The sequence below is a fragment of the Micropterus salmoides genome, unplaced genomic scaffold (genome assembly GCF_014851395.1).
Source record: "Micropterus salmoides isolate LMB-PRFRI ecotype aquatic unplaced genomic scaffold, ASM1485139v1 Ms_hic_scaffold_4179, whole genome shotgun sequence".
NCBI classification, from domain to species: Eukaryota; Metazoa; Chordata; class Actinopteri; order Centrarchiformes; family Centrarchidae; genus Micropterus; species Micropterus salmoides.
This window is the reverse complement of record NW_024043572.1, coordinates 3,870-30,994: the sequence shown is the minus strand read 5'-3', so window position 1 is coordinate 30,994 and position 27,125 is coordinate 3,870. Positions and strand designations below refer to the sequence as shown.

At 41.6% G+C, this 27,125-nt stretch overlaps 1 protein-coding gene across 1 annotated transcript; it reads left to right on the top strand.

Moving 5' to 3' along the window:
• Positions 1 to 1,736: 1,736 nt before the first annotated feature.
• On the top strand, positions 1,737 to 27,125 carry LOC119887451 (neuron navigator 3-like). Its single transcript, XM_038698253.1, has 5 exons — positions 1,737 to 1,775; positions 1,876 to 2,008; positions 8,961 to 9,135; positions 17,840 to 17,908; positions 26,522 to 27,125. The coding sequence occupies exons 1-5, from the start codon at positions 1,737 to 1,739 to the stop codon at positions 26,709 to 26,711; spliced, it is 606 nt and encodes a 201-aa protein (XP_038554181.1). The 3' UTR covers positions 26,712 to 27,125.

Sequence of the window (27,125 nt, the reverse complement as noted above, 5' to 3'; positions counted from 1 at the left end):
CCCAAAGGGAGTTACCATTTCACACAGAAAACACTCTCTTAAAAAGATCAATTTGTTACAGATTAAAAACTTACCACTCTGAAACTCTAGCTCCCATCCAAAGCAGTGGTTGCCGGCTTGTTAGGACCCGCCCTACTCTGCTAGTAGTCCCTAACTATTTAAAGTGCATGTGCATCTCCCAACAAAGATCTTGTAGAAGTGATATGCTTCACTCCATAGCTAAAACAGAGCACAGAGCTGCAGCAATGTGCAGTATGAAAATTAAACCATGTAAACCTGTTCTGGTACAATCCCTAAATATAAATATTAACCTGAAAATAAGCATAATACAACCACTTTAACTACTCATTTATTTTGAACTGACCTTTTTGTACTTCAAATACCAGTCAAGGGCGGCACGGTGGTCCGGTGAATAGCGCTGTGACCTCACAGCAAGAAGGTCGTGGGTTCAAACCCCGGTTGCCCCGGCCTTTCTGTGTGGAGTTTGCATGTTCTCCCCGTGAGTGTGACTGGTTGTTTGTCTATGTGTGGCCCTGTGATGGATTGGCAACCAGTCCAGTGTGTAGCCCGCCTGATGTCAGCTGTCAGCGACCCTGTATGCAGGATAAGCGGTTGACGATGGATGGATGGAACTACCAGTCAGTGACTTAAGTTTTACTAGGGATCAGGCCGGAATTGCTTGATTGTATGTTGTGTATTTTATGAATAAAGGTATTGGATGTAAAGATACACTATAATTATCTCTATACAGTTGCCGTAATGTGCATGTCATTCTTCAGACATTTATCATGTCGAATGGGCTGAGTTAGCTTCTTCTCAGTTCAAATACAGCAAACTTCAGAGTGCATAAACGACTGGATTTATATTCTTAAACCAAAAAGATCTCAACATAAAAGTTTGTTGAAACTACAAAATATGCATGTTCATGAGCTAACAAACGTTACTAAATGAACCATGTTCTGCTTTCTGCACCATTAAGAGAGGGCTGTTTCTCTCAGTTGAATAAATGTCACAGAAATACATTATTAAACCACTGAGGACAATCAAGCTCAGTGGGAGCAAGAGAAGAATCAGCAAGTATCCAAATGGCCTGTGTGCAGATATGACTCATTATATGGTTCTACAAAATATCCCTCTTGCTAATAAAGATATACTGGGACACTGCATGAGAGAGCATTATGACGAGAGCGAGGGAACGCTTTAGTTACAGCGCTAGTTAAGCAGTTACAGCTCATGAATCATCACTGCCTGCTGGACGTCTGGCTGATTTGCCCGGTCTGCCCTTTGTGTGGCCCTGGCACACTGCGCTGAAGCAGAGCGCTGCAACCTCTGACCTCATCACAACAGACCTCCTGAGGGGCGTTGGCGGCTGGCCACCATGCTAATGAAGCCACTCTTTAGCCACTGTCAAGGAATGCAAAAATCCCCCCAATAACTGCAACTTTAGTGGGCCTTTGTGAAACTGATACCAGTTGGCAGAGATGGCAGCTCTTGACATGTTGTGAAAGGCCTCAAGTGGGCCACACTGAGCTACACACCCTGTGTTTGTGTGTGTGTGTTTGATTCTATCTACAGTGTCCCCTGATGTGTGTGTATAGATGGGAATTTACTGTTAATTTGCCTCTAGTGTCTGTGTGATCGCATTACTGCCGATGTGCATGCATATGAGCTTGTGTGTGACGTGCTTAAGTGGGCTGCACCCCGGGCTGTGTAGGTGGCGACATACTGCGGTCACTATGTCATGCAGCCGGGTCCCAGGGTTGAGCGGGGGTCGGGTAATAACCACACAATGACGTGCTTTATGGGTAATAACGCTGATCGTCCCCGTCCTCTGAGCCCTCTGCCCCGAGACATTTAGGCTCATTGAATGTTAAGTATTGTCACATTCTTGCTGTGTCTGTCCTTTGTGCTGATTGTCTGCCGTCTTCTCGACAGATCGAGAATGTGGACGCCTGCCTCAGTTTCCTGGACGCCAGAGGAGTGAATGTACAAGGGCTCTCAGCAGAAGGTAAGAAGAATAAACAATATGCAATTCAAGGCCTGATTAAACTCTTAATTGAATCAGTGGAGCAGCAGAAGAGGGATCTCCCTGTTGTATTGCTAATCTCTAGACCTGGAAAATTCATTTGGCTCCAGCACAACCCAGGCCTGTGTGGGTAGCTTTTCGTGTCTTCACAGTACCAAATATCTTTAAGAAAAAAAATATATTTCCAAGACATACTATTATATTTCACAGCAATGGAATTTACCATGTTGGTATCATGACGGGGTGTACAGTTTCTCAATCTCAAGCTTTCACTATGGCAGTGAAGGCAGTCATTAGGGCATCAAAGGGGATTGTGGGAGAATAAAAACTCCAGAGAGGGATTTGCCTCCCGACCATCAGGGTATACAGAACATGGCTTATATGACAGCCTTGACTACAGCAGTGCTCTGTACTGAATAACTTCTTGCCAAATTGAATAATCAGCTAAAATTGTCTCACAAGGCCGGGGTTAAAATTGCAGTTAAGTTCCAAACTATGCGTGATGCTTTTATTTTACACTTGATTTTGACTCTGCAGGAGGAACCCAAGATTCCCTCAAAGTTTGTAAATGAATGCCAGTTTTTTTCATGGCATGCAAAGAACATCTGTAAAGTCTTAAGGGAGAAACACATCAGCTGCAGTGCGAAGCATTGCATCAGGTGATGTGTCCCATTTGACACCGTTAGCGCACACACCAGACACTTTTGTAAGTAGTCAAGGTTACTACTTTAGCATGTCACGATCTGGAGGGCAAAATGTTGCTGTCCTGTGAAAAGCTCGTACCTCCAAAATGTTAGCAGCTGTGTCTTTACCGGACAGGTGTCAACTCTGAGAAACAGGGTACTTTGTGGTGTATCTTTATGCTCCCAGTGTGCATGCTTACATAGAACACAACAGGCACAGATATTGACATCACTGGGGTGTCGTTGCCCTTCACTCACTTAGTTCACCATTAAGTTCATCTTCGTCTTGATTTAATAATCAACATGTCAACATACATGTTTTATTAAACTCATTTTATCTGATTGCGTTTTTCTGGAGTCCCATACCAATTCGTTCAAGCAAAGCCTCCATTATTCTAGCAGAACATTTCTGCTGCTGGTTATTAGGACCTGTGCTTGCCCAGGCCCCATTTAGCATCTGCTCCGCTTTTAAGGAGGTGATTGTGCCCTTGACCTCTCAGCAGAAATAGTCTGAAAGCCTGACACACTGACCAACAGCTCTAAATTCAGTGCCCCCCACTACAGCACTAAAAACAGCAAAGTGACTCACAAGGCCTGGAACTTTAAAGTGGGTCTGTAAATATATGGGCTATTGGGTTACTCTGTCTATCACTGTTGCTGCTACATTTCATCACTCCCTTCGCTCAGTGATCATTACCTGTCAACTCATCTACCCCTCGCTGCCTTTGTCTGCCTTATTCTCAAAGATTACTCTGCATGTCCTGTGTATGAATTAGATGGCCATGCCTGTCCTCTCATGTCTAATTGAATCAGCTCAGAGATTTCCAGATTCTGTTGGTTGGCATGTGAAGTCTTTATTATCTTTTTACAATGGGTGGGAATAAAACATTTTTTTTTCCTAACAGAGGCTACTTATTGTAATAACCTCTCTAGAAGTCTCCTTGCATCTTTCTGGTGGGAGGCTGTAAACCAAAGTTCCAGAGAAACTCATTTTGTTGAAGAGAGTTGTGGTTCTCCCTAAGGAAGGTTATACGGCATAATGAAACAAGCCATTTCTTCAACACAAGAAAAGAAAATAATGTTTCACCGGTGGAAAAACAGTGAGCTGCAGCACACCTCCCCTCTCCCTCCCAAACACTAGCTTCCCTCCAGGCAGTCAATGGATATAAAGTTGTTACTGTGATGTAGAGACAGAGCTCAGTTAAAACTTTATGAATGAAAGATACTTTTGTTACAGATTAATAACTCACCACTCTGAAACTCTTGCTCCAGTCTATGTTGCTAAGCTGGTCGGCAACATGTAGCCTACAGCTGAACCAAAGCCGTGTTTACCGGCTTCTCACTGACCCGCCCTTTTCTGCTCTTGATTGGCTAGTAGTCCTTAACTAGGAACTGCGCATGTGCAACTCCCAACAAAGATCATTTAGAGACAAGATGCAATGTGCAGTATGACATGTTTGTTTAAAAAAAAAAATTAACAATGTAAACCTGTTCTGGTACAACCCCTAAATAGATTTGAAAATGAGCACAATACAACCTCTGCATTTAATCCAACAACTATAGAATGGATTGCCATGAAATTTCGTACATACTTTAGGGTCCCAGAGAATTAATTCTAATGACTTTGGTAATCCCCCTGACTCTTCATCTACCACCACCAGCAGGTCAAAGTTTTCAATTATCTATCTCAACATTAACAAGATGGATTGGCACAAAGATTGAACAGACATTCATGGTTTCCAGATGATGAACCCTTATGTTTTTGGTGATGTTTTAACAACTATTGGATGGATTACCACAAAATTTGGCACAGATGTTCATGTTCCCATAAACTTAAGTGCCAATGGCAATGTCAGTCTGTCAATATACAACTTTGGTCAAGACTAATTATAAAATTTTGCACAGACATTCATGTATTCCTGAGGATAAATCCAAATAACTGGTGATACTTTAACCTATAATTTAGTGCCACCATCAGGCCAGATTATTAAATTGTCAATTAATTTGGTTTATTGACCAAATACCTGCTAAAAACTAATGACATTACTGTCAGCCTCAGCTGTACTTTGTGTTAAGTGCTAATTAGTGTATGTTTGCATGCTAACACTCTAAACTAAAATTGTGCAACAATGCTTTTTTCCCCAAGCACCGCTTTGCGCATATTCAGCAGAGCCACAAGTGTGGCTGTAGACTCTTAGTCCTGTTAATGCTCCACCTACTCAGACTCTATTAACCCCTTAGCACAAAAAATAATCAAAACCAACTAACCAAAAAAAGTTTTACTACGAAATGTGATAATTATCTACAGGAAGTTCAGTCTACCGGTACCAGCCTTTAAAAAAAGGTGTAAAGCTCTGAAATATGCATTTCCTGCAGTTGATAATGGGTTACAGTGGGGTCTTCACTACAGGTCGTTAAAGCCTCTTTCCACTGCCGCTGAGACCTTAGCAGAACAGTGTCTGCTTGGTTGTAGTGCTAGCAGGAAACCTACAGTATAACCTCAATACACCACAATAAAGTCCTTCTGCTTGATCTCAGTGGGTGCAATTTTCTTAAAAACAGGGTTGATTTCATTAGTCCACTTATACACTCATTTGTGCTGGGTCAGCGAGGGGTACACACTTGTTCTCTGACCATAAGGCGAGGCCTAGGGTGAGGGAAAGGCTTTAAGTTTAGTGTGTTGCCTATCCTTTCTGGCTGCAAAAAAATGGCAGACTGTGTAATAAATACTGGGCTATAAAATAAAACATAAAAGTGGGACAGTTGTTTGAAAACTTAATTGAGATCTCAGAACTAAATGGATGTCAAGCAAAGGAATTAAAACCAAGCTTACACAATGAAGTCAAGGGCAGCAGTGGAAGCAAAGACACAACCACCTGTGGAGTTGTAAAAAGAGACCCTGGCTTGACATGTTTTTTCAAGGGTTTGTCTGAGGTAAATACAGAATATATAGTCCTTAAATGATCACACAGAATTCTGCTTTGCATTACCCAGCCATGCTAGAATCTCTCCTTCATCTCTTCCAAAGTCCCCTGTGACTCAGGAAATAACTAACCTCTCCAAATAAGAAGAAAAAGATGGAATGAAACCACATCAACCACTTAAAAGGCCTCCAGAAGCAAAGGCATATTCTCATTGAGCATGGGCCAAACAGAAACACTTATCCTCTACACGGCTCTAGAGCAGCAAGAGCCCTCCTGCTTTCAGCGGATGAAAAGGCTGTGTATTGCTTACAAAAATGTCTAGTGGGAGCTTTCCCAGTGTCCTATTAGCTATCATTTACTCCATCACAATGTCTCCCAAAACTCACACTTACTTGAAAAGGGTGCAACAATAAAGAGAGCACAAGGTGGCACCTTGTAAGAGTTTTAAAATACAGTTTCAGCAGACACACTTTGGCCTGATGACACGCTGAGCTGCAGACAATTGATGGTCAAGCTGAAAATATTTAAAGGGCTGATATCTCTCTTCATCATTTTGAAAGAAAAAGCCAGTAAGGTGCTCTTTTGTCTGTGTTGCCAGTAAGAGTGCTTGAAGTTCAAGCTGAAGGTCACTTTATGTAGCACAGTCCCAGAAAGTCCCTTTCATGCATGAATCCTGCAGATGATTATTTTTCAAATATTGTGCAGCAACACCAATATAATTACTTATATATTGGTGTTAAGTATAAGTACTTTGCATTGGCCAACACGTTATGTAGGATGTTTATACATCAACATACTGATTAAGTATTGATACTACATATCTGCAAAGTATTGCAATTTTGCCTTATCACCGAGTCATCTTTTTCAATATTTAACCAAGACCACACTCTTTACCTAATGTAAAACCAGGTGTTTTAGTACCTAACCTCAACCCTCAAAAGACAAAGTCATGCATGGCTAACCATCCACTCTGATTTTGTTACACCAAGGAGCCGAAGTCCAACATCACTTTAACAAACAATATAAATGGTCTACTTCTGAAAGATGGCAACAGAGAACTAGCTAATGGGTCGAGTGATGTTAGAGGAGGTTGCATCATGGTTCAATCCGATTTAAGGCTGGTCTGAACCAATTATCCGCGCAAATATTTCTGAGGTCTGAGGGGTTTGTAGACATAATCTTAATGTTACCTATTGAATCGGAGTCTCCCCGATTTTGAATCGTAAATATCAAATGTGTTTTTATATTTACGATTTGAAATCCTGTTGTGTGAAATTAACTGCGATGGAGAATAGCCAGTGAGAGTGAAGACGAAGAAGACTTAATGAGCTGTCTAGGACATACATAGCACTTCACTTTGAAAGGTCATCCACAACAAACACCTTCAGTATTAGATATTGGACAGAATTGCATATGGTCATATGTTTCATATTTGATCCCTTAGTAAAAATATGAATCATACTATATTTTTCTACTGCTGCTGGAAGCAGATTCTCTGCATTTTAATGCAGTTTCTCAGACTAGATCACATAACAAGACAACAGAAGATAATAAATTATATCACAGCAAAGAAAATGCCAATAATAATGTTTGGACCATCCTCCATCACTGAACCATTGTTAAAGATCTTTCACATACAGGTCATGGCTAGAAATGACATGCTTAGGGGTCCTGGGCAAATCTGAGGTACAAGACCCCTCTTAGCACCCTGTTCCTTTCAGTCTTTCAGTATGTACAGTTTTTCCATGCTAAAATATTACATAGCCCAAGATTTGTTCTGTAGTAATATGATCAAACACGTGAAAGTAGGCAGAAAGCTGAAATCATGAAGGTTTTATGAGTACATTTTTAACAAGACCAAACCTTGCTGCAAACCTACACCATCAAGACATTTCCTTGAGTAAGACATACTGAAATTATCTGTTCTATAGCCAACCCTGACCTGCAGGGCAACTTCCCTGTTGAGATGGGGGCAGATTTATTCTTTCTCATGTCATCATCATCATTTCTATTACCTTTACAGTTGCCAAAAGTTTCAGTCTGCAGCGGCTCTTTGGTCGGCTGAATCTGCAACATTGTCTCTCCCTAAAGCACAGAAAAGGCTGCTGTTCAGACTCTCTCTAAGGCCCAGTATAAATTAGCGCCTCTGGGTGTTTGAAAATGGAAAACAACCCCAAGAGATTAATCTTCTCCAACGTTCACTGTCTACAAACAGCATAGCCATGGATGGCTGGGGAGAATGTTTGAGCCTCGCCAGATTGATAAATCGAGTGAAAGGCCCTGCGTCAGCTGTTACTATCCTCCCCATGCCTCTGTGTGCCAGCTCTCACTGAGGGTATGATATGAAAAGTCCATTTCACAAATGGGTGCGTTAGCCACAGTGATCAATTCTTCCTCCTCCTGTGACTGCTGAATCCCATCTCGACTGTATGTGTAGGAGTCTGTGAGAGATGCATTTGTATGAGTTTTGTCCAAGATGAACTCAGGAACTGTTGAGGATAAGATTTACACTCCAGACAAAGTTGCTCATTGATTAGGAGCTTCCTTGCTGTTGCCAGCTCAGCATACCAAATAAGCAACTTCATCTGCAGGGCTGCAGTCTCTTATAGACTGCACCCCTGAGATCTTATACCTAAAACAGGAATATAATCTCTTTGATGGGTCACTTCTGCCATCAGCCCACCGCTGTACACTGCACCTGTAAATACAGTGTTTAATCAGTTCCTCACTTCATGGCAAAAGAAGAACTGTAATTAAAGTAGTCTATTTTTGGCTGTTTGGCCTCAGACTTGCCCTCACACCAGACTTCTGCCAGTTAAACACCAGTCCAGAAGGTCCCATGCTGAGCTATGCTCCTAAATGAACCAGCTGTGTGTTAGCTCATGTATGTGAGCAGATAGTTTAGTCTGGATCTATGACAACTGGTTTGTCTTGGGAGCAATGGCCTAAATTATCTGTATATGCTATATCTGTGCATATTATACACAGTATAAATATCTACTCCCGTTAAAGCCAAAACAGCTGCACCTGAGCTCTATCCCCAAGTGGCTTTTTTTTAAAGTCAACTACAGTATGTTCACTTTACAGTGTTTGAAAGATACAATAAGTGGTCTGGAAACACATGAAAAACAAAAGTCCTTTGAAAAACAAAAAGGACTTTATTCCAAGAAAATATGTTTGTATGCATAGCAGGGTAAAGCTGGATATCACTCTGTACAGTATTAAAACATGGATGCTGGATGATTTCACATCATGTTGGAGTAGCACTCTTAAGTACCACAGCACAAAGTAGATGCTCAAATTGTCCTTATTTTTTGTCACTTTCAGAGATCAGGAATGGCAACCTAAAGAGCATCCTGGGTCTCTTCTTCATCCTGTCACGTTACAAGCAGCAGCAGCAGCAACAGCAGCAGTACTACCAATCCCTGGTGGAGCTCAGCCAGCAGACCAGCAGCCCCGTACCGTCCTCCAGCAGCCTCAAGACACAAGAGATGCAGTCCAGGTATGTTACACTCCAGATAGTTGTATTCCAGTAGTTTGGTGTTGGTTCATGTCTCATTTGGGGCAGAGGTAGCCTAGAGGTCACAGAGGCAAGCTAATGTCACTGTTTTGAATTAGTGGGCCAATTATTTTTTAGGATCCATGTTGGAATAGAGGCCAAGTGATTTATTGTTTTTGGATGCTTAATTAGGTCCAGTTAGAGCTTTTGTAAACAGGAATTCGATGGATATGACCGCCTCTCAGTGGTGTTGAAAATGAATAACAGCCTCCATGGAAAATGTTTCTCATTAGAGATTTTGCTGCATCAGCTCCATTAAGGACGTTTTGACAGGGAAGAGTCAAGCTGGCTGACAGCAGAGGAGAGCAGTTACATTAGATTTGTGTTTTTAATGCGGTCCTAGCCTCAGGCTGTATGGAAATTATGCTTAGCTTAGCTTAGCTTAATGTAAACACTGCAAGCAGGGGGAAACAACTAGCCTGGCTCTGTCTGAAGGTGACAAAATCCACACACCAGCACCTTTGAAGCTTTAAGTGATGAAGATAAACAACGTTGCACAACCCCCCCACTCCCCTGTACAATGGCTAATTATCGTTTTTTATGCTTTTATTTCAGATTAAACAAGCATGATATAACATATCCATTTAAGAGCATTGAAGTCACTGGTTGGTGGATTTTGTTACCTTTGGACAGAGCAGGGCTAGCTGACTCCCCCTTTACCAGTCTTTGATGCTCACTGGATGCATACTGCGAAAAGGCCTCTGCACTTACGTGTTTTTGGGCACATACAACACGCTCATGAGTCCTTCTCCAACTGAGACGGTTGAGCACATGCATTTCCAAAACTTCAGCTGGTCGAGCTAGCTGACTTCCGGTTGGCTCCCTGCACACATGAACGGGATAAACTAATTTAATCATGGGACATTCCAAATGTTATTGGACCAAATGGATCTGATAATGAAAAGAGGTGTGTCCTTTTCCAATAATTTTTTATAGCAAAAATGCTTTTGTGGGCCAGTATGCATGCATCAATGCGGAAGTTGCATACACTGTCCGCTAGGCCAAAATGTCATCACAGCCTCGCTCTGTTCCTTGGGGCTTGGTGTGAAGTCTGATAAATTGACTCAAGTGATGTCACTTGAGTCAACGTCTCTTGGTTCTGTAGACTACAAGTTTGAAAATGATAAAAATCTGGGGCCCTGGAGTTAAAAAGAAGAGAGCTTATCAGGCCTCTGTAGTCTGCTCCTCATCTCTGCTTGAGGCTAGCAGCTCACGGCTACACTAGCCACTACTAGCATAGCACACACAAATCTCCAACCTTGGTCAAGTTGCACTGTGGGTAGGTGCCAGGTTTTGACAAAGAAGAAGAATGTATCGATAATAAAAGATGATATCTTATCCTGCTGCATACATTTTTATCCTTTTTTTTCTACTGTCTAAAAGTACTACAGTGTTATCAGAGCGCAATGCTAAATCAGTGTAGAACTTGTTTAAGAACTAAGGTAAGGTTGTCCTTAGTTTAGTAGCTGTAGGTGGATCAATATGAAAATATTGATATCAAATATGAAGATGTTATTTATGAGGTACTTATATGAAGAAATACATTGTACAGTAGATGTGTTGGCAGCTAAGCAGTAAAAGCAAAGGAGGTCCCTGTGCGATGTAAATAGACAGAGCAGGCCTTAGAAGAGCATCTAAAGGAAGGCCTGACATGCCACACATGAGCAGCATTCCCCTTGACCAGATCAAGTTACAGCATGGCCGCTCTGTTTGGCAGCACTATGTCTGCGTGTGTGTGTGTGTGTGTGTGTGTGTGTGTGTGAGTGTAAGTAGTGGCAGTGTATGTGCATAAAATCAGTGCAATAAGAGCAGTCAGTCTCAGCACTTGAGGAGAGGGCATGTGAGTAAGATGATATTGTCGAGCGCTTTAGCCTCACTCTGTATGGATAAGTTAGGAGTTGGTAGCAATGGGGTCACAGTATCGTGTGTGCGTGTGTGTGTGTGTGTGTGTGTGTGTGTGTGTGTGTGCATGTGGGGTTATTAGGGGCACAGCTGCCTCCCATTCCCACACTGCTGCCTCCCCCCAACAACAGGTGGAGAACGCTCTCATACACATACACACAGAACAGTGAAGTTAACACGGCTGCATCAGTGCAGCCTGGCAGGCATGCCAAACCAAATACACACACACACGTACTGATAAAGTCATTACAGAAGTTTCACTTTTCACCATCATACAATACAAAGAAGTGTCAACAAGTTGGTTGGAGAGATAATTGAGGTATTATTTGATGAGATGTTTGAGGTTTCTCCACCAATAAGGAGAACATATAAACGTATGAAGGAAGGTCTTTTTTAAAGATTGTCTCTGTGAAGTAGCTCACTTAATTTCCAAATAGACCCTCTTCCCTTGCTGTCCACAGCCCCAGTAATGGCTCACTCCCCTGGGCTAATAAGTTAATCATGTCTGAATGCTGGGGCCACAGTGGAGGTCAGAGGACCAGTCCATGTCCGTCAGTGATAAAGTAAGCCATTAATCTGAGAGTTTTTGGGGTTGTCTGGGCTATTCAACCTCTCTCTGTGGCTCAAGGAAGTCTGGAACGGTTTGGAGAGTTCATTTGATCTTGTCCAATGAAAGAGAAATCAGGGAAAGGATTAAAAAATGTTGCTTGTATATTATCACACATATTGTATGAAGAGCGATCCGGAGGTATAGGTATAAGTTATTTGGCCCAGTTGACAATGACAAGCCACTGTCAACATAAATCACTTAAGTTGGGGGTTTATACTGCAGAATAGAGCCAGACGATCATGATTATCTGCCACTACATGTACCAAATTCCACAGAGTTCCAAACAACATCCACTTGTTTTTTAATGTTTTAATGGGAAGCTCTTATAATGCAGCCCTACGGCAGTGCTTTTGAAATATGTAAAGGAAGAAATTTGAATTTTTCTGATTCTGAATTGCTTTAACCTCTTAAGTGCAACTGACTCACTGGTAGGTCACTCATTACAAACTTGTGCTGTACCGTCAAACATTATTTAAACCCACAGAACTGTGTTTTGAAATCTTGCGGAGGTCTTCCAAAGAAGATCAAATGTCAGGTTGATTATAGGCAAGTGTGCGTAAAATGATGCACAATAGCTTACATCTATAATATTTCAATTTTTGTCTTTGTAAAGATTATATAGCTTTTACAAGAGCTGAAGTCAGCTGAGTCACCTGGACTTGGCAGATTTGAGTTTATTTGAGGGCTTCTCTGTTTGTAGCTTGGAACCACTGCACAAACCGCCGACGCTCTGATGTTTAAGTTTGCTTTCTCTGCACTTTTCATATTGTACCATCTAAACTTTAAATTATATTAAAGATTTGTGTAATTTTTGTCTGAGGCTTCATGCCTGGCTGGCGTGCAGCCTCCCTTTCCTTTTCACCCATCTTTGGAAACACTGAAATGTAATTAAATGTACTCATAAAAACTCTCTTCTAATTCTAATTTAACACAGTGATGAATTTCTGTAAGCTCTAGCCGACCCTGAAGATTTAGCATGTCTGAGTAACTTCATAAAATATAAGATAAGAAGAATGGCTGTTTTAAATTAAAAATGTTAAGCCTTCTAAATTATCAAATTATCTGTCTCACAGATTTACACGGACAGAGACACACGCGCGCTGACACATTTGGCCTACTGCACATCTACAGTTGTAGTATGGTGAGCTTTCTATAGACAGCACCTGCTGGTCTGACTGGTGTCTCTGGGGCAGGGGATGGGATGTGTGTGACTGTGTGCGACTGTGTGCGACTGTGTTCGACTGTGTTTGTGTGTGTCCGAGGGGAAGTCCCCATTGGACAGATAGCGACAGCCCGGAGCCACGGGAGGTTTTCAGTGCTCTAGAAGGCAGGGGGGCCCGGGCCTGGCAGGGCACAGCAAACCCTCCCTCTTGAACTCACCATGTCCCGGGGCGAACAGGTTGACCCCCTGGTTTGGCGCTCTTCACGCCTGCCTACCGCCGTGTCTCGCGACAGAAAGAGCCGTTTGCCATATGGTAGAGCCAACATTCTGGCCAAGCCCGACTCGTCTCCTAGGTACAGTTTTAGTGTGCGGTGTGTGTGTGTGTGGAAACATCAAGGCAACAGAGTTTGGATCTTTCTGAAAAACACATGGTGGTATGAGGAGGATGGATTAGTGTCGGTGGCATCATGAACTGGTAAATGGTTTGGTTCCTCTTGTCCTGCTTGTTACTCTGAAGTGTCATACATCATGGATTTGTGTTTAGCTTTTTATTATAGGTTTTTAATACATACTGTAGATTAGGATACGAATCATTTCTTGATGTTCATCATGGGATGCTGTCGGTGAGAAGTTTCAGTTGAAGTCATTAATTAGACTCGCAAACAGCTTGTTTGATAAGTGGAGTCCTACGCAATAAAAGCCCAGTTTATACCGCATGTATGCTCCATCACTAAGGGGAAGTGGAACACATTTAACCTATTTTTATTTCTAGTTTGGTAACTATCTTAATTTTAGAAATGGGTATGTATAGCAGTATTACATTTTTACTGTGTACAGAATCCAGAAAATACTACCATGAATAACTAACTTTTGAAGCCACTGATGAATTATCCAATAGGTGTGCCAGATCCCAAAACTCTCATATGGGTTGTGTTAAAAGGCAAGGACAAGTTACCTATTTTGGTGCATTTTATGCCTTTATCAGATAGTCAGTAGCTTGGGAATGAAAGGAACGACATGAAAGTTCCCAAGCTGGACTTAAGGCACCAGTATGCTTCATTGAAAGTGCTTGTTTGATAGTCAACAGCTTCAGAAACTTCCTCCATGGGGAACTTTTTGATGTCATTCTTTTCTAGTATAACCTGGACCTTAAACTAGGGATGTTTTGATCCATTGTTACCACGCAACAGGTAGCCTACAGTAGTTATTGAGCTGACTGTGTCACATGCTCAAATGGCCATGTGACATCATGTGTGTGTGTGTGTGCGTCCAAGCACCAATGCTAGAAGTAGCGTCCCAACACGGAGTGCTGATTGGGCTCTGAAAGGGCAATGTTGGACAGATCCCCCCCTAGACACAAAGGTTGAGTGAAACCACATTACCTGCTGTCATCACGCTGACCTCGGTGCCTGAGCGCCCGCCATTTTTATTCTATAACCCATCAGTTTGCGACTGCCCACAGCGCTGGTGCTACAATCAAGCTGAAACTGATATTACTCGCATTTAAGGACAGAGATGTCATCCAATCTTGTTGATCCATGTTGTTTGCGATCAGAAGTGACAGACTGTAACACCCCTCTCCTTCTCATTTTCACCACCACCACCTCATCTCCTTTCCACAGGCGTAGATCCTACCCTCCTGTGTTCTGTTGTCTTTTTTCCACATTGGAAAGATATTAAATGTTGTGGGTTGGATAAGCACTCCAGGCTGGGGACTCTACCGTTGCCTTCAAGTTTGATTACATTTTGTAAAATTGGAGATGAGGGGGAGGGGGTCATGATTGGTCTTGTGGTGGAAAAATGTGCACCACAGAACCCCATGATTTTTGTTTTACTGTCATATACAACTGTGGGCTGCTCCTACATGAGCTGCACTTAACATTACCTTCTCTCAGGCTTCTGTGGCCTTTAAAGATAACCCTTGTTCCTCCTTGCTAACAGCCTTGCACTGCACTCCCACTCTGAAAATGGACAGAAATAGAGAAAAGACAGATAGAAAGCAAAAGGACAAAAGCTATACTTTAATGTGATGCACAAATTTAAGCTTGACCCTTTTTTCCATTGAAAAGCTGAAAAAGCATTTAGAATGTGACAGGGCTCCATTAATTTCTCTCTATGCTTGTCTTTCCTGTGTTGTAAGTGCCATTTAGGGTATTTAACAGAGCACAAAACATACTACAGGGAGATGAAATGTGGTGTTGGGTGTGTGTGTGTGTGTGTGTGTGTGTGTGAGGGGGGGGATTCAGTTGCCAGGCATCATTAACCAACATGTCATGTATCATATAGTTCAGTAATAACATGATACGAAGGTGCTCACCACTGTAATGGGAAACTGCCCTGAACTTGTTTCCCCTGTGTTCTGCTGTCTGCTCCGAAGCTCGTTAGCATAACGCCTCATCATGAAAACCTGCAAGGTCAATTAGAAAGGTACAGTGACTCTGCATTTCATCGCAGGTGGTTTAAAAGTGAATCAAATTGTCCAGAGGGAGAGATGTGAATAGAGAAAGGGTGTGTGTGTGTGTGTGTACAGGTGCATCTTCAGTATGTGAGAGAGGCATGGCGGGAAATGTCATTGTGTGCGTTTAGAAAGAATGGGAGCCACACTTTCTTAGCGAGTTAGACAGCTAATTAAAATTTTACTCACCACCTTAAAAGATCCTTGTCGTTCACAGTTCGACCTCTCTGAACAAAGCATTAAATACCACCCTGCCGTTCTGTCACAGCTGGTTTGATTCTACAGAATGATGAAATGCACTCAAGAGATTCATTGAAAATCACCTCAGCAAGGTCTGAAGCTTCTGTACCAGTTCTCCTTTTATTGTACTTATCCATAATCCATGATGCATGAGTGAGAGGCTGCCAAAATATTCATCAGCAGTCATGGCCAGAACTTGCACTGAAGCCTATACCACATAATTAACATAATAACTGTTCTATGGTATATCTGACGTGTAATTTCTTAAATACAATAATTTATTTTATCTAATTTCTCCCTGAGATAATTTTCTACTCAAGGCAATATTATGGGTTACTTTTATTGTTGCTCTAGTAATCTTTTTTATTAACTTGCGGTCACAGTGTCAGCTAAATGCGTGAAATGCTGAGAAGTAAAAGTCTCATTTCAAAACTGTTGGCATTTGTTTATATTCATGCACGGTTGAGAACTGCACACTAAAAGCAGGCAGAACAGAAAATGAGATGTGTTGACGGCTGTGCGTCATTCAGCCACCCAGTATAGGTAGTTTATTGTCTCTGTCCACTTTCACTCACCAATGCCAAACCAGCAGCCCACAATCACCAAACAGAGAACAAGTTGTTCCTCGTTGTCAAAAAAGAAGGACGTCTAAACAGACTGCTCATGCTTGTTGCTTCCTCTGTCCTCCAGCTGAAGCACAGCTCACTTGCTCTGGTCATTGTAGAGGACCGTTTTCAGACTGTTTTACAGTTGAACTACTGCGGCTCTGTGGCTCCCTCCTCAAAAGGAACTGATTGGAAAACCCAAGTTTCTATCGCTGCTCAGCCTGTGGAAGGTATGAATGAAAATCTGCAATTAACTGGAATGCAATTAGCTTTTTCCTATAAACTGATTTATTCGTATAACCACTTAAACTACGTGAAGGGTAAAGTCACAGTAGCTGCCAGGATGTCTAATGTATGTAATTTAATGCTCTATTACGCTATGTGGGAAGTAGAGGCAGCATTTTGTTTTGGATTGGTTCTTTAGATAATAACGTGACTTATGTCAGGCTACTGTGAACAGTGTATTTCATCCTCCTGGTGAGTTCACAGCATCCACTTTACGGTGTTTATTACAACCAAATCCCTGTGGTCATTTTCTTAATATTTTTTCAAAAATAAGTTGCTTTATGTTTTTTTTTTCTATTCAACTTTTAAATTCTCTAAAGCTAATAATGTTAGCGCCCATTAGCTCAGCCTGCCACAGCACTGCCTGCGATATACTTGAATTATATTTTCAACACCTGTCTTTTTTTGTGTTAGTTTTCTTTGCTGAAAGACTGGGAAAGTGTCAGGAAAGGAACATTATGCTATCTGAGAGTTATCTTGAATGTCCATTAAGAACATTTCTTTCCCCTGTGGCAGAAGTTAAAATGACACTGTTGCTCTGAGTGGGTTTTCACTTGCTTAAATAGCAATAAGGCCAGCCACAAACAATATATCTCCAGGCATTTAGAGCTACTAGTTAAAAGAGAAGATATGTCTGGTTGATAACTTTCAATAGATGCTCTGTTCATTCCGTTTATGACAACAAGTGAGAAATGCTCACATGGTTTGCGAGTCATAGAGTTCACACAGGAAGTGACACTCACAAGATTTACATGCAGGAATAAACAGCCCAGCCACCTGGCCTTCGCCATTTCATTGTTTACAGGGTGTACGTATGATGATTAAAGGCAGCTCTTTGTTCATAAAGCGCTCTACAAGTAGCTTAACTACTTCCTGCCAAACATGAATGGAGAAGCCTGCCCGCGTTAATTCCGTCTCTGTGAATGACTAACAGTGAGTGTTGGGTTATAAACTGTGACTGGTGCTGTGGGCATTTCCTTCGCCTCTGCCTCATGTGTTGTTGGGTTTTGGAGGTTTTCTTCAAACGATGCCACCACGAAAGTGATTGTGAAAGTTTTTGCGGGCCCTTTTATGTCAGCGGCCCTATAAATGGATTGAGAGATGTTATTGGCTGAGTCATACGCGTGTGGTAATAAACATGTGCGAGCCATCATGTAAGAAATCAAAAAAATGTGCACTGGCATGCGACAGTAAGTACTATGCGCTTCTTCTCTTCTCTCCCTGGTTATCTCTTCTTCTTTCTCTGTGCTTCTATCTGAATGACTCCTCTCACTCACATTATTACATTAAGCTGTGGATTAAGAAAAGTCCAGCAAGACACTGATTTCATTCCTCTTCTGTGTAACTGTGTAACAGTCTGTCCGTCATCTTTTCTGCTCTCTCATCAGTCTCACAGCACGATATGCAAGTCCTCCAGGCCACAGTGGAATAGGGTCACCACAGAAGAAAAACACAAGGTAAATATGGCAAATACTTCATGTACCTCCTCTATTTGATTGGTTGATGTTGTTATATATTCTGAGCATTCACTTTTTAAGTGTATTTCTGGACCCTGTGCCTTCATATGTCCATTTAGCTTCATGTTTTCATGTTTTTGTGATACTCTGTTACCACCACAGTGAGGTCAAAGGTCTGGGTGAACCAGGGAGCAGCTGGTAGGGATTCTTGTTTTGGTCAAAGATACTTCAGCAGGGTGTAGATGTGTGCCTCACAGTGAAAAGACTCTCTTCTGCTAAATATTCATTATCATGTTCCCCATTACCTTTGCACAGGCATTTCAGCCTAATTAAACATGCCCTTTCAGTTCTGAACACCTACAGTGTGATGGAATTTTTTTATTATTTTTATTTTCACTTTTTTACTTCACGGAGTGGTTCTTCTCATTAACGTCAAGGCTAGTGCAATCAAATAGGCACACACATAATTTTAAAGGTGCTTGTACATAATTTGCCTCAAAGCCAGTCCACCTGAGTATTGCACAAGTAAGCAAATGAGTGTTCGGTTAATATTTAGAATAAATATGTCGAAATGTCTAATTTGAAGTGAATCACACCAAAACTAGGACTAACTTTGATCAACATTTTGCAAATGTTAAAAAAAAAAAAATCCTGCAGAGACTCAAGAGAATAATATTTCGCAGTCATGCCAACATGATTTGACTGACCAGTGACCATTGGAGAGTTCAGTGCATAAACACATCAGTGAGTTCTTTCCCCCGAAAAGATTGCTAGAATCACAAAAAAAAGGAAATTGAGGATCACTGTAAAGTTTTCACACAACTTGTTTACTTGCACTTAAAGTCTGTTAATCTCTGTCCTCAATCTAACTCTTTTTACTTGAAAGGTGCTGTTATGTGTGATGTGTTCTTTGGGAATAGCCCTTTTACAAATCTTGGCAAAGAAGCTGCTACTAAATAAGCTACCAGACTGTTTAATGCCAAGTTCTAGACTGTATCTAGCAGTCAGGGCACCACAGGCTTCACCTGTGCCTGAACACACACATGCACGTAGGGCCACTCACTTTCCTACCATCCCATAAACATAAGCATTTAGTCACTCCTACGTGGTACCGTATGGGGTTGTGCACTAGCACAGTTACACACACCTACCATACTCATTTCATGTGCTCGTATAACAAGAGATCCAGTTATGTACATTTGAGACATTCACCCACAAATCTACCCACACATACTGTACATAGACACCCCAGAGTCCAGTTGTCTGATGCCTGAAGCATTTGTTCCAGCTCAGAGGCAGTGGGAACTGGCGTGTTGGCAAATAATTCCTCTTCAGCCGCCACTGAGCAATGGCAAAAATGCTGCAGGCAGCAGCTTCAGCTCTATGGGTGGTAATCTGCCCTCTCACATCCCTGACAACAAACCTCACTGCTGCTGCTTTGCAGAAATAGTCCTTTAATTCCTACATACATATGATGATCCACACACAGTACAAACAAGAAACTTGTTTTGGAGGTCAGTGAGCAGTGACAGTGTAACCACTCCTCTGTTGCCATCTGATTTGCATTCATAAGAGGCTGGTTATTGTTTTATTTATTATTGTATTTAATTGCTTTCTTGCCATCTGAGAAGTTATTTTAATCATCCATGAATTGTCTCCTCTCCTACCCCGAAGCGAGCATGTTTTAGCAGCTCTAAAATGGGAAAACAATTGATGTCTCACAGACTGCACTTTCATGTGATGACAAGAGTTTTGGTGTTTTTTATGCTCTTTATGAGACATTCTGCCTGTTAGCCAAAGCTAAAGGAACTATCCTCTAACAGGAACATCTTCACTTTTCACTTGCAGTCACTGATAAAGATTGTTCTTCCATTGTTGAAACATGTCCAATGTGTCTGGTTAGACTCATACTGCCTAGTTGGGGGGTGCATTCTTTGATGTTATGAATGTTCTTTGGTGTTCATACCAGTTAAGTGTGCATTAAAACGCTACATATGAGCTTAGGTCCAAGACAAGAGGCTGCCCTTGTTTTATTTGTTATGCTTAGCTTTCCAAGGATGAGTAATTGATGATTATTGGTAGGGCTGACCCCAAATAGTCGAAGATTTGATGCTTCGCTGGGCGGAGCCTGATTCGACTGTCAATGTCACAGTCGAAGCTTCGTAGCGAAACAAGGATCATGCCATTTTGGCGATATGGAGATGCTCAACGTCTGATTTTACATAGAATCAGAATCAGAAGGAGAAGGATCTTTATTGCCAAGTAGTGTTTTACACATACGAGGAATTTGCTGTGGTGATAAGGTGCTACACGGAGACAAACATTCAGTCAATATAAATAAATGTAGAAATATATAAATATGGAGCTACCAGTTTTCTCCCAATAAGTTAATATACAGCCAATTATAATATACATGTCAATGTTTAATGCTGTAAATTAACATGTAAAAAGAATAAAGCTTTCAATAAATATTTTTAAAGTGCGTGAATAAATCCTAAATTGTAACCCTAACCCTGGGTCGTCAGTGCGCATGTGTAGCCGTAGCGTGTATGTAGTGGCAGTGGAGCAACGGAGCCCCAGCTTCACTGGTGTTGTGCCAAGTTGTCCACACCTCGCGGGACTTTCGGATAATTGATCACCGTTGATGAGCCAAACAAAGAATATTACATCGTTTTTAAACAGCCGGCTACTTGAAATAGACCCACAAGGAACCGCGACGTTGCATGCAGTTGTCGGCAGCATGGAATGCACGCTAAACTCTGCACAAGACCGGTGTATGGCAGGCGAGAGAGAGAGAGAGAGAGAGAAAAGGGTCTTCAAAAAGCCTCAGTTTAGCTGAAAATTTACCGTGTTGAAAGTTGAATAAGTAGACACTGCAGCTCTGCAGCAAGATTAAAGCAAAGCAACCGTGGGTAACCCCCCTCCCAGCACAAAAACACACATGATTTGACTATCAGTCGACTATACTACTACTGATTCGACCATGTAAATCCTTAGTCGGGGACAGCCCTAACTGAGTGCCATAATAGAGCTTCTCGTGCATTTCCACACTTCTCACAATAGGTTGCTTCCAGACTCTCAACACTAACACAAGTTTACAAATCAATGGCTGCTGGGAACAGTAGAAGATATACATTTAAATTTCTAAAACTGGTGTTCACATGGTTTGGAAAACATGTTTGTTTATTATTCTAAATGGTATGAAGTACTGGTATGGCCCTTAAAGTTCATCATCTTTGCAGCAGGTGGTGATGTTTGACTGCCTGTTGGCCACCTGTTAGCTTGTGGTATCTTTCTACCATTTTAATGAGCCTGATGTGGCTTTGGCTTTGCCCTGGAGGTAGTGTGAATTCCAGACTGGCTGGACCAGATTTTCTGTAGAAGTTGGCATAATATCGGAAAGGAGCTGGTTGGAATCCCCAGACTCACTGGGAAGAACTTGGCAGGGGAAATGAACAGGATAGCCGGTGTTTGTCCCTCTCTTCTTCACCTCACCATCAGGCTTGAGATCCTTTCTGTGTCAGATACGCTTCGCCAAGTCTGGCCTAAAACTAAATCATTGTCCAGAATTTACATCACATTTCCCTCTTGCAGTTCCATTTTGCTGATGTATTATCAAACATGTATTTTGGAAGATGAAAGAATCTGATGATAAAAGGGACTACCTCTGATTTCCATCTGAATTGCCTCAATCTCACCCTCATTTTCCCACTGTTTATCTCTCATTTTCTCTTGTCTGTATTTTCAGCTACAGTATTTTTTTCTCTGTTTCTCTTCTTATCTGCATCTATTTCCTCATTCACTCCCATTCTCTCAAGTCTTTTCCTTTTTATTTCTTTTTCTTTTAATTGTTTGGTCTCTTATTCTCCTCTGTTCTTTCCCTTGTTGATTGTACCAGTGGGAGTGTCCCTACGGCTACTGTAGCTGTGCACGTGCATGCATGTGTGTTTAAGGGTCATTGAGGTGCTTTTAGTTCTGTTTTGTTGTGAGGTATTTCATTTGAACACCAAAATTTTAAGTGAATCACACCAAAACTAGGACTAGCTCTTTTTTCCACCCTTTCATTTCCATGCTCTCTTTCTCTTTCTCTTTCTCTCTCTCTTGCTCTCGCTCTCTGTCTTGTGTGGTTGCTACTGTACTAGTGCCTCAGTTTCAGCCCAGTGAGGAGCAGCCTCCTCTCTAGGCTCAGGACCACCTCTGGCAGCAGCTCAGTGCGATCACTCAGGCAGAGCACCAAGTCTCTGCTCTCAGACCTGGATCTGCATCTCTAAACAGTCCGAAGTGTGCTGGTGACGTCACTGTAGATGTACAGCTGTTTTAGGATCTAAGAAATGGAAAGGAGGGTGTAGACACTGGCACATTTACTGCTACTTCTAGATGTCAGTTTTTTTGCACTTGAGCACATTTTGTTGTTGCACAATTGTCTGTATAAAACATAGTTTGCATGGTTCAGCACATGGACTGACTCATTAGGCAGTTTTGCTTTGACTACATGCCGTGCAGGTTGCTTAATCGCTGAGCCGTGCTCTATTTTTCAAGGGAGACACACAAAGTAAACTTCAACTTTTTTTGCAATAATCTACAGTATCTTTCAAGTCCCTCTTCTGTAATAGTAGAAGCTACTAGATGCTTTCTGTGTTTCTTGTTGCATCAGAAAAATGCAGCGGATGGTTAGTCTGATAAGCCCTGCAGCTTGAAGCATAATTGTCTTCACTAATATCAGTTGGTGGAGCTGCCTTCCTCTGCAAATGCTGTCCTACAGCAGCTATGTTAAAAGATGAACTGGGAGCATTACCATGGCCAAGTGATAATTGTGTTTTATCCAGTTTTGTGTGGTATGTGAAAACAGTGCTATTTCCTGTATCAATCTGAACCAAGTCATTATCAGAAACACTTTCTGGAAAGGATACTGTAAGCTGAGATGTGGATTGTGCAAAACAGTATCTCTCTGGACTCTCAGTTCTTGTTTTTTATTTGGACTCGTTTTGCTATAAAATAGATTCCAGATCCAGTGATGAGTGCAAAGCCAAAAGGCAGGCATTCCTGACCTACATCTTAAAGTGTAAAAAAGACAATCCAGGGAGATAAAAGACCCAAGTGTTGCTCCTTTCCCATATATTATCACTATTGATTTGGTCATTTAGTGCGACAGTATAAAGTTGACCTGATTTGTTCTCATGGTAAGTGCTATAGTGTAGAAGTAAAGCAGGACACACGTACGTAAGTTCATCCTAGCTATTTCTGTTTACCCAAGGAATAATACAGCACTGCAGGCAGTGTAGGGAGATCTCTATCTTAATAATATAAGGCTTTTTGTCCATGCTATGTGTCAATTGGTCCTTCTATTTGTTTAGATGTATTAAATAAAGGCCTTAAAAAAAAAAAAAAAAGGAATATGTTTTTTTCCACTGGGGTTTTTGACCACGTCAGGATTCCACCCTTTAAAAAAAACCACTCCTCTCCGACATCTCGGCTCCATCTGCGATACAGACGCCGAGTGACATATTCAGCGTAGAGAATCGATTATCTTTGTTAAAGGACATCGCGACAGTTTTCAGGCACGGAGACAGAAAGACACCAAGTTGTTAGAATTCAGGGTTTTTTCTTTCCCACTTATTTTTGACAAATGCCAGGCTATGAATGGAGACTGGATACAGGATAGTCACAGCGTGTAAACTAGCAGTCTAAAGAGTTTGTTTGGGAGAAAAAGAGACGAGATCGTAATGTAAAATGTGATCTTTGGAATCAGATTATAAAAATCAAGTTGTCGTAAATCTCATCATGATCCTTGAAGCAGTTGCAGAGTCTGTTTTTGAAATAACTTACCAATAAACAGATGGGTGAAAGCATCTGGCAAAGTGCATAAAAAATGCAATGTAAAGTTATTGTACAATAACAACAGGTTTTTGATGAGATGATTCTTTTAGCGCCCTCATGGGAGCCGTGAAAATCCTCCAGCTGCAGCATGGCAAATCAACATTTGACACCGGCAGCTTTGACTCTGTCGAGAGAAAAAGATTATGCAAAAGTGTGTTTGTGGATGTCAGACAGTAGAGAGACTGACTGAAAACACAAACCTCCCTGGTAGGTATATGTAAGCTTTATACAGTGTCAGTAGAGGTAAAGAAATGCCTTCTGACTGTATGTAGGAGCATGAGAGGGAGGGAGGACACAAATAAAGAGCCATTATTTGTACCCCACTGTATATTTTCACATACTTCTAGTTCATTTTTCCTCCGAAAATGGGTGCTGACTGATCTCACCCGACTTATCATGAAGGAAACATTTGTGTCTTTCTATATTCTGTCACGTAGTTTTGCAATAACTCAAAGTTCACCTCCTCCTTTCATCCTTCTTCCTCAACCCACAGGGAAACACACACTCTGTCTTACAGCACTCTCTTGATCTCTCTCCATCTCACTCACTGACACATACTGAGTGCAGGGTCAATATTTATGACCACAATGGAAGCACTCTTTCAAATCCAAGTGAGACAAACTTTCTTTGCTTTGCTGTTTGTACTGTATAGAGTTTATACAGCCTACCTTTGTCTGTAGTCGGTCTTCTTGAGTCCACAGTAGACTTCTTTAGACTTGTTCACTCCCAGCAGGGTTTTTATTTCTTCAGGTCTGCCTTAAAAATTTCAGGTGCCTGGATGTACATTGGTCACCTTTGTTTGGTACATTGGTTTCCTATTGTCCATATTGGCCACAAAGAGATTTTCAAGTAATTTCAATGTAAGTGATGGGGGACAACATCCACATTCAGCTGAAGCTAACAGAGACTTAGGCAGTCCAAATTAGACAATTATCTCCCAAAGTCATAATCTTTTTAGTACTGAATTCCATCTTTCTTCATGCTACTGTCTGCAGCTCTGCAAGACAATGCTCGCAGCTTCAGTTAAATTTTCTTTACTGAACGCAGCGTTTTGGTTTTGTCGCCCATTAAATCATTTTACAAAGGGATCTTCATAGGTAGTATAGAAACAATTACATCAACCAATTGAAGCAGCAAGCAGCAACGAGAAGGCCCGCACACCTTCCTGCATGCCGAGGTGTGTCGCAGTCGGTCGATGCAGCTCTGAATTTTCATGTTTTGGACACTGCACAAAGGAGGTCAGTGTCGCTTCCTGTGTCTACTGCGGGGCGCTAGACAACACCCACTAATTGTACATTATGTTCCAGTAAATCAGATGTAAACTCTAACCTGAAAATTTGATGTAATTCAAATTGAAAGATTGTCACACAAGGCTTACTTCCTGTTGCCAGTAGGTGGGGCAATAACTACAACTCTCAGATGTCCTGAGGCCGTGACTCTTATGAATCACTGGGGCAGATTGGACAATGTAAACTCGAGTTGAAACAACTTCCTGTTTCGGGATGAACAATGCGTTGCTACCACAACATTTAATAAAAACTCAAAAGCTACACTATTCATCAAGGAATGAATTTGAGATGTGATTAATCTGCTCTGAGTCGTTTGTAAGAATAAACAAAGTACAGAGCCTGTAAATCACAAAAAAAAAGAAGATTCAAAATGGCAGACTTCCTGTTGGGTTTAAGGTATGGCTCCAAGAGGCTTTTTTTGAAGTCTTGGGATGATACATCTGCCGCAAATATTTTGTACATCTCGGTGAAATGTCAGTCACTGCTCTGGCCCTAATAATGTACATATAGGCATGAGAAAAAACTCCAGAGTTGCTATGGTAATCATTTACCATAGCAACCAGAAATTGACCGGCTGTTTCTGAGTGTTCGCTAAGGATAGTATGCTGTGTTAACATCACTACACTGTAAAGTTTGCTATTAAGTATCAGGCTACGACAAAACAATTTATTTCTGATTTATTTCTGTTCGTGGAGGATATTACAAGAAACAGAATCACCACTACTAATGTCACACTGACAATGATGATGATTTCACCAGCTTTAGCTGTACATGTTTTGTCCCTATCCCGAGGCATAACATAAAGCTTACAGGCAGGTTGTCTGCTGGGCCTAAGGCAGGCACATTATGAAGTTCTTACATTTATGTGTTGTGTCCTGAAGAATGGGGTATTTAGAGATACACCTAAACACTACGTAAAATATATGATAAATTGGTTGGCTAGCTCACAACAACGTTTATGGCTTTGATGCTCTGATTTAACAAGGCGCAACAGTTTTGTTTTTAACAAGACATGACTGTGCAACTGCGCAAGCTTGGAGGATGACGTATGACTTGTGGAATTACTATAGTCACCCCTCACCACCCCGTTTTAGCAACTAAGCAACTTTGAGCACAAAATAAAGCTATTTGTCAAAATATATTTGGCGAACTATGTGGGTAATCAACATTGTAAGGAAATGACTCATAAAAACATGAAATAGAATATCACAGAAATGTCAAAATACACTGGAGGGGGGCTTTACAAAAATATTTGTGTATTGTGTGTATTTAAAACACTGTCTGAGACAATGAAGACCATCAATCTGAAATGGGTGGAGATGATTTTTCTGGCTAAGTAAAACTGTCCCCCCCCCGCTGACATTTAACTGCCCCCAGAGCAGCTCTGCTTCTATAGAGTTCCAACATGTTATTTTAACATCTCTCTCTTTCACACTGGCCCCTGCAGGTTACCAGGCCCCTCCAGAGTACCTGCTGCAGGCAGCGGGGCATCCAGGAGCCCGGGCTCATCCAACCTCAACCGGCGCAGCCAGAGCTTCAACAGCATCGACAAGAGCAAGCCTCTTCAGTATGCCAGTGGCAACGACAGAGGTAAGGATGGAATATTACTGTGTTTAGTAACACAACACACACTGTAACACTTTAGAAGCAAAGATGGAGTTGGTAGAAGTTGATAGTAGGAAGGGGCGACCATTTTACATTCTCCATCCCAACCACTTGGTGGCACCACTGACTCAGACAGACAATCCGAGGGCTGCAGAGAAGCCCAGTCCCTCACTGTGCCAGTCTTAACCAGTCTGCTGAATCACCCTCGGTTCTTTATTGCAAGTGACTTACAATGGATGCCATTAAGTGGACAAAGTTTCACTGCGTGGCAAGAGCCAGTTGAGAGAAGACCGAAGGGGCAAATTCAGGGAGCCGCTCTGCCAAACATGATGAAGCTAATGAGAGTGATTATGCTTTTGAGAGAAGGGTCTCACAGTAGCTGCAAGTTAGTGTTTTTCTGTTTTTTTAATACATTATTGATTATTCACAAAGGAATAGTTGTTTTA